We start from the raw sequence: 8,712 nt of genomic DNA, 5'->3' as shown, positions 1-8,712 counted from the left end.
TAGGGTGTTACTATAAAAATAAAATTAGGTTGCAAATGAAAAAACACAGCTTCTACAGTTACACCACAAATCAATGGTGCATTTCTCTGCTAAGCGGAAGGCACAGCATAAAATCCTACCTACTGCTTTCCACTGGGAAACACAACTTTAATCTTTTCTAAGACAGCCCTCAGACACAGGCACATCTGGTTCAAAGGCCAAACAGACCACAGCACCTCTGACAATGTAGTTCTCTTGACTACTGTGTTGCAATTTGAGTACTGGTTTTGTCCTGGAGGTTTATTTCAGGACCTTTTTAAAAATGCTAACAGAGCCCTACTTGCTTGTTAACTTTGTTGTAGAAACCAGGTGCTCTGCGAGGAAAAATACAGCAGGTATTTTATGTCTTTAGTACCAGGTTGTTTCCATCGTGATGGCTTCCCATATATTAATAATTCCTCTGGGACTATCTTCATTTGATGTGCTTCCTCTCTTTCACTATTATTCACTGTATCTGTCAATCATAATTTCGCTTGCTTTTGGATAAATGACGAATCTAATAATTTTTAAAGACACAGATATGAATAATCTACAGATTCAACCATGTTTCTGATAAAACATGTACGTAGGCAGACTCTGGTATCAATACGTAGCGCTGCTTGTTGTCGGGGAACCCAGAGTATAATTTACTAGAAATCTCTCACAATTCTTTGACGTTTATGAACATGATGTTATAATATTTGTTACTGCTTTTCAAACTACATCGTCAAACACAGCTAAAGAAATGTTATTAAATAGACAGCCAGAAAGCATTTTTTCTCAGTAGTTGTTTCTTCCTGAAGTGTTTTCCAAGTATCCAACACAGTGTTCATATTGCCCTGAATCCTTAGTTTCAGAATTTAATTTTTAGTTTAACCCAACTCTAGGCTGCACAGCTGCGTACAATAGTAAGAGGCTACTAAATACAAGCTAAAATTAGGGTACAGGAGCAGAAGCGGTAGGGTGTGAGGTAATTTGCTTTCAATTTTACAAATGCTTTGTAAAATAATAGGAAATAGGCAGCAAATAAGCTGAAACCTTAGTTGTTTCATAGTAATTTATAAGTAGGCTTATTTTTACCTGCTTGAGAAAGCTGAACTCTATGAATGCCAACGTTTGTAGGACTGAAATATTTAAAAGTTCTACATAGCATCATTAAAGCTGTAAGAGTAATTTGTGCGAAATACATAACTTGCTTTTCCCCCCTTTTCCCCCCGCCCCGAGTCAGTAAAACTTTAATTAATACACTCAGGCTTTGCCTGCATTAAGCTATCCCTTACCCTACATTCTCTCACTACCAGCTTTCTGGACAGCCAGCACCAGGCCGCAGCCGCAGGTATGCCCCTGGGCAGTGCTGTTGAGAAGGCCATGCCCAAGGAAGCAAGGTGGGCCTGATGGTGGCACCTTGCTGCCAAGCAGTGGTGGGCGCTGGATAAAAGGCCCCCAGGGATCCCCAGGGCAGCAGACAAGCTGTGGATCTGAAGGCTCCTTTGTATATGCTCTCTACGGGTGTACATCACATGTTACACTCGGTAGCTGTCTCCTACTTTCTTGCCCTAAAAGTACATCCCGCCCCTCATGGTTTAGAGGGAAGGCTGAGGCCTCTGAAGCTGCATCTGCTGCCCTTCAGAGGAGCTTCTGAGGTGGGGAGGGCTCCTCGGGCTCTATCCCTTCCCCTCAGCTTCAAAGCTTCCCACGGCGCAGACGTCCTTTCAGGCTTTCACAGCGCCCCGGCGGGGTAGGCGGCGGCCCCTCACCCCGCGGCGAGGCGACGAGGGGGGCGCTGAAGGAGTTAAAGGCCGCCGGCTGCGCGGAGCTGCCGGGCGTGACTGGTTTGGCCTCAGCCGGACACCGTCGTCGCCGCGGCGCTGGGTGGGTGGGGAGCGGGCCAGCATGGCTGCCGCCTGTCGTGAGCCTGGCGAAGCGTCGCTGAGAGAGGAGGGGATGGCTGGTGCCGGCGAGGAAGAGGAGAAGGAGGACGGGGAGGAGAATATCCTGTACGACCTGCTGGTTAACACCGAGTGGCCTCCGGAGACGGAGGTACAGGTGGGTGTCGCCGCGGCGTGGCCGGGTTGCGGGGGAGGGCACCGGCCACGTAGGCGCGGGCGGGGACCGGCCGGCCCTGAGGGCCCCGGAGAGGGGTCCTTGCCTCCGGGGAGGCTTCGGCGGGCTGCCAGCCCTGTCCCTGGCGGACACAAGAACGGGGAGGACAGCAGAGAAAAGCACAAGGAGTGTCTGTCTGCGGTTATCCTGCACCTGTCATGGTGTCGTGTCACTTAATTCCCGCGTTGTCACCCTTGTTTGTGTCGCCTGGGGGGCCTCGAAGTCTTTCTTGCTCATTACCTGCGGACAGTTTATTCCAGGTTTTCCTGTTGAGCTGATACGAGGGGAGTTGGGGTTGTTCAGCCTGGAGAAGAGAAGGCTCCGAGGAGACCCTGTAGCCCCTTCCAGTACCTGAAGGGGGCTACAGGAGAGATGGGGACGATCCTTTATCAGGGAGTGTAGTGAAAGGATGAGGGGTAATAGTTTTAAACTGGAGGAGTGGAGATTAAGATTAGATATTAGCAAGAAGTTCTTTACTGTGAGGGTACTGGGACAGGACGCCCAGAGAGGTTGTGGAGAGGAACACCTTGGGGGTGTTCAAGGCCCGGCTGGATGGGGCTTTGAGCAGCCTGGTCTAGTGGGAGGTGCCCTTGCCCATGGCAGGAGTTGAGACCTGATGGCCTTTAAGGTCCCTTTCAGCTCGAGCCATTCTACAAGCTGTGCTGAAGCCCAGGTCTCATCTCCAGAAACAGCTGTACTGAGAGCAGTGGAAGCTGTCCTGGTGAAAACAAGGTCTTTATCAAGCTTATTTTGCGTGAGGCAAAAACTCTGTTTAGGCTTGTATATTGGAACGGTTGCATCTATGTTTTCAGGAGTGGGTTAAAAGAAGTGTATCACTTTGTGTCTACAAGGCACACAAATGGATGACAAAGCTCAAAAGACTGGAAAACATTGTTCTTGTATTACAAGTTTTTGCTTGCTTATGTCTATGTTTCTTCATGGGTCAGTGGAAGAGCTGAGAAGCCCTTACCTCTTTGCTTTTTCACTTTTATCCTGCAGCATCCTGAGCTAGCTGTCTCTATTTCTACTTGTGTCTGATTTGGACATAAAGGATGCAAGCAATGTGGTTTTATGTCTTTCTTGTAGTGACTTTCAAGTCTGCTGCAGTTGTTAATGCATTTCCCACTAAAAGTAGTTTATAGAAGTATTTTAACAAAGTTTTATGCTTAATGAGAATATCTGAACAGAGAGGATGTAAAAACATCACAGGTGGAAGAATGTGCCTATTAATAATTACTAAAGCCATTCTCATAAAAATATGGTTTTGTTTACAAGTGACATTTTTTTTTTTGTCTCTTGATCTGTAAATCCTCAGTTGCAGCAAGAGTGTTTGTAAAATATGATTGCAGTGTTATCAATTACTCACTTTATAGATTGTTTATATAGGTGAGTAGACAGTTGCATCTTTTTTTATTTAACTGTGTTTTGAGAGATGATAGTGTTTGTTTCTAGTAACACATGAAAGTGATTTACATGTCTGCAAACCATGAGGAGGACTTAGGTGTGGTGGCACAAGACTGTGTTTCTAAAACTCCATTAAGGGGGCGTATTTCTAACAAGTATCCTTTCTCTTTTCCTGCCATTAGTATTCTTGAAGTTATGTTTTAAGCTGATTAAAGAACCGATTAGTCTGAGAAACAACAGCATTGTTTTATTTCCTTTTGTTGAGTGGTCACGGTAGTACTCATGCAGGTACCAAGGGGGTGAATAATGTGTCAGTCAAAGATGAGTGATGTGTGAGACCTCTCTTTAGTGGCAGCATGCAGGTATGCAGATTTAAGGTGGTCTTGGAACCACAGTCTGAAGGTTCTCATCTGCCCTGATAATCAGAATTTCTAAGCATCAAAGAATTCTGCGTGTCAACTTCAGCAAATGGTTCAGGCCATTTTAAACTTAGTACTTCTTGCCAATTTACTTTCTTTTCCAGATAATTCTCATTTTGAATGGCAGAAATAGGAAGACTTGAAAATAGCGCGTTATGTAGTTTGTTTGGATTTACATCCTTCTGGAAGCCTGTCAGTAGCTAAGGACACTTCTGATACTCTTGCAGTTTTAGTGGGAAATTTATTTTACACTGACATACATAGGCAAACATTATTTTGTCAGCATGATTCAGTTTTTACCTTAAGGTGCCTTAACAGTGTTATTATTTAGGTGATTGTGACTTTCCCTTTGGAACATCTCTCTCTTTTAACCCTGGTTTATTCACACTTTTCGGAACAAGTCACAAAATACTCCCTGCCTTACTTATTGTAGAACTGAATGATTTGGAACGCGTGAGGTGAGGGACAGCAGAAAGGGAAAGGAAGTTGGATGCTGCACTGGGAAATGAAGTATCTTCCTGATGCATCATCTAGGATACAAAGCAAGGCCTTAAAACAAACTTTTCACAGGTCTGTGTTGACTTTATTTTATTTTTCTGTTACCTCATTTGAGATGATTCATTTTTAATTGCAGACTGCTGAGCACTTACAACTGTAATTAGGACCGTTGGAAAATGAATCCTGTGATGAATATGTAAAATTGTGTTAAATTCAAGGCACTGATAAAACTGGCATGGATTTCTTAAGTTGGTACCCCAAATTAGCTTTAATTTTATTCTTGTTAGTATTCTTGTTCACCTGTAGTGAATTTCCCAAGAAGAATTTTCTTGGGGGTAGGAAAATAGCAGATATTTGTAAAGGACGTGCAAAGAACTGACAAGGCCAGAGAAAGAGAGTGGTGTGGAAATCAAGCAGGCTGTATTCAGTGTAGTGATGTGATTCTATATAATGCACTGTTTGGGAACCCTGAAATACATAACGAGAATAAAAGGAATTACTCATTAGTTGATCAGTGAAAATAGTGCCCGAGGCAGTGGTTGTGGAGGAGGTTGCAGGAGAATCGGTGTAAATGCAGGCAGACTGAACTATTCCTTTTCTCCAGTAGACGAGTGCTCTCGATCTTCTGAAATGTATTGAATATATTACTTGATTCTGTGGGTTTTTTTTCATTGCCATCTAATGTTTTGAGATTTCCCCAACACTCCCCCTGCAAGCTTGCTGGGTATGCAACAAAATCCGAAACTAAGTGGGTGTCTTGTCAGCAAGGAAGTTACTTAGGTTTTATTTCTGGAATGCTCTAGTGAAGGAGAACTTGATGTTGGTTTTGCAAACAGGAATGAATTAAAAAAGAGATATAGCAGATCTGGTAGCCATTGCTGTTGCTGAGGTGATAGTAATATATTATAATAAGTAAAATTCGGGTTTTCAGAGTATGATAATAAATCAGCTTTGTGAAGGGTTTAAGATGTGTGGAATAAGAGCCTGTAGTTTAGGCTCAGGAGTGGACACTAAGAATATTAAAAAAAATTCTAAAGAGGTACAGGCAATTTTTGGAAATATTTTTACTGGGAACTTTTCTTAATCTAAAAATTTTAACAAGCTCTGCTTTTAACCTCCCTAGGAAATTGCAGATCTCCCCGAGGTACTATGATAGCTGTAAGAAATAATTTATACTCTCACTTATTGTAATGTAATGCCTTGTTATTTCCTGGTTGATCAACCTAAATTTGGAACGTTATCTATTAGCACAGCTGTGTTTGCTTCTTACATGCTATGAGACGACAGCCTGATTATTTGAAAGACTCTTTCTGAATTGCAAACTTTGCATAGAAAACTGCTAATCTTTACTTCAATAACTTAAATTTGGGATCTCAAATATATTTTTTTTTTTTAAACGTGGACATATTTCAGAGTTTTGATGAATTTAATGTGTCTTTCAGTGTTTGCTGCGTACTTGGAGTGAGAGGTCTGAATATTTCAGTTAAAGAGTGATGATCTGCTCTATGTATTCTATACCAAAGGGAAGAGAATATTCATTCATTACCTACTCTAATGCTCAGTTTGTGATGCTCTAATATTTTCACTATAAAAGTATAAGCGTGACTGCTTGTTTTGGAGAGTTGTGTGTGATGTCTTCCTTATTGGTTATCTTTCTTGTCTTCTCAGTTTAATCCCTTTTTCCTACTTCCTTATTGGCAAATAATTTTACCTCTTATAGCTAAGAGTATACATCCTATGTTGTTTTGTATTTCTTTTTTCTGCATTTGGATAGTGCTTTCATTTGTATAGTGACTGTAGTTGTTCCCCTCCGCCTTAAGTAGAGCAGGACTGCTAGAAAGGCTACGTGAGATGATACGGAGTAGAGGTGGTGATCTGAGTGGCTGTGTTACCTTGTACAAATTGACATAAAAAAAGAGTGTTTCTTCAGAAGGTCTTTGTTTTTCTTAATATTTCTGAAACCTTTGTGACTGGTCTTATGTAGCTTAGCAGTTATATATTAGCATATTGTGTTGAACACCAATTGCTTCGACTTCTGGGCATTACGGATCAATCTGGCATTCATTTGGTATAGAAAGAATGACTTATAATACCTTACAGGAGAACATAATCAGAAGTCAGTGTCTTTTGTTACTACCCAAAGCTGAATCAATAGGCAATCTGTAGTACGTTTTTTTTGTTTATTACATCTTGTCACTTTACATATTTGGCTTTATAGCCTGGTTTAGCTTATGCAGTTAAATATGAAGTTGCAAGTAATAGAAAATACACAAGGAACTTGTAGGCTAGCAGGCAACTTAAATTTAATCAGTGAATATATGTATGAATGTATTTAAGTTAAAATGTATGACAGTGTTTGACTGTTATTGTTGTAATTGCAGCCAAGAGGCAACAGAAAACATGGGGCATCGTTTATCATCACTAGAGCAATTACAGGTAAATATGACTTCTTATGTTCGTGACTCATGAGAATGATGTGTGGATTGCTTGTAAAATTTACATTTTCTGCACTTTAGGATGGCTAGTGTAATGGAAATAGAGTGCAGTATGCATTTGCAGGAAGATGTTTTCTGATTATCAATATCGTGTTGTTATTTTTATGTCATTTTTGTGAGCTTTCTAGTCTCTATTAGTTTATTAGAATGAACTGTAAACCATACATCTAAGAAGTTTAGAAGCTTTTGTGTTTTGTAAAATGTTGTTGAGGTTTTTTTTTCTCTACTAACTCTTGCATTGGGTCGTTTGCTAGTTAGACAGTTCTATAAGGAAGCTTTAAATTCTGATTGTATTTCATTGCCATCCAACACTTGGTTTATGCACTAACTGAACTGCGTTCTCATCCAGTAGGAATTTCTTTTAGAATTTCCAGAAACGTGTAGTTATTTTTTTGATCTGCCTCTTGCATTTACTCTAATAATTCATTGGCCAAAGATAGAGGGTTTTTCCCTTAATACCTTTTTCTTTTGTGAGAATTTTTGAGATTCTGTGTGCAGTAAGCTGGAGAGTATTTTAAAACCACTAGAGATGTAATTTTTGCCTCTCTTTTCCATTGTAGGTCCTGCATTGTTTTTGCTTCGGTACATCTGGTACAGGTAGGTTTGATATAAATAGTGCTTAATCTTTTTATTTGGTGGTAGTTTTATAGCTTTTTGATTTGATGGCAAGTTATTTTTAATGAGAGTAAAATTGAACACTTGCCTGATTTTATGTATTTAATAAAAGTGTTTGGGAGGGAACTTGGGAGCCTCTAGTTTAAAGCCCTGCTAAAAGCAGGGAGAATTTAGACTAGGTTCCTTAGCGCTGTGTCCAGCTAGGTCTTGAAAAGCTTAAAGGATGGAGATCCCAAAGACACTCTGGGTAGCCTCTGTTACAGTGCCTCTCTTTGTGGTGAAGAATTTCTTGTCAGCTTTGAACCTCCTGTATTTTAGAATCATTTGGGTTAGAAAGGACTTTTCAGATCGAGTCCAACCGTTAACCTAACACTGCCAAGTCCACCAAAGGATTGATAATGGTTTTTTGTGCTGCCGCCGTGCATCAGTGTCTCCCATCTTTGCGGTAACCTCTTATGTATCAGAGAGCTGCTGTTTGCCCCCGCTAAAGCCTTCCCTCTCCAGCCTCAACAAGAACAGTTCCCTAAGCATCTTCTTGTAGGGCAAGTGCTCCTGTCCCCTGACTATCTTGGTGGCCCTCTAGTTTATTGGTGGTGGTGTTGTAATGGGGGGGCCCAAAACTGGCTGCTGGCCAGATTATGAAGAGTGATGAGTCAATAATTATCCCCTTAATATGTGGTTTTGTTCTGTTAGTACAAACAGGGATGTTGTTAGCCTTCATCATTGGCAGGGTGCAGTGTTGATTCATGTTTAGTTGCTAAAACCTCCCGGGTGACTTATGGTTGCCTTAAAGCTAAGTTGTCTGTCTGGCAGGTGTATCTCAGGTACTGCTTTTGTTATGTGTATGTTCTGATTTAGCCTAATGTTTTTGTTTTTTCAGCCCTGCAAAGTTTTCTTTGCCCACTGGACTGGTTCGTCTAGTTAGTAAGCAGATCAACTGGCACCTAGTACTTGCGAGGTAACCAGCTTATACGCTTTTCCATTTTAGGCAAAAGGGAACGTATTGATGTTTGCTCTTCTCCCTGCCTCGTCCCCATTGGTATCAATGCTGAGTTAATATTGTGCTAAAGTCATGTTATTCTTTTTGGTCAAGAGAAATGCTGGAGGCTTTCATAGGTAGCCTTGGGAAATAAAGCTCAGTCTGTTACCTAAGGGCTTCC

At 41.3% G+C, this 8,712-nt stretch overlaps 1 protein-coding gene across 1 annotated transcript in view; it reads left to right on the top strand.

Moving 5' to 3' along the window:
* The first annotated feature begins 1,911 nt into the window (after positions 1-1,911).
* The window catches only part of NBAS (NBAS subunit of NRZ tethering complex), a 177,495-nt gene continuing 170,694 nt past the window's right edge, over positions 1,912-8,712 (top strand). Inside the window, exons 1-4 of the mRNA XM_074153641.1 lie at positions 1,912-2,064; positions 6,824-6,878; positions 7,498-7,534; positions 8,433-8,510. Of these exons, the coding sequence (XP_074009742.1) occupies positions 1,912-2,064; positions 6,824-6,878; positions 7,498-7,534; positions 8,433-8,510 (323 nt within the window). The remainder of the gene's footprint in view (positions 2,065-6,823; positions 6,879-7,497; positions 7,535-8,432; positions 8,511-8,712) is intronic.

Source organism: Numenius arquata, chromosome 9 (assembly GCF_964106895.1).
Source record: "Numenius arquata chromosome 9, bNumArq3.hap1.1, whole genome shotgun sequence".
NCBI lineage: Eukaryota > Metazoa > Chordata > Aves > Charadriiformes > Scolopacidae > Numenius > Numenius arquata.
The sequence above is the reverse complement of the archived record's forward strand: the minus strand, read 5'-3'. Positions and strand labels throughout refer to the sequence as shown.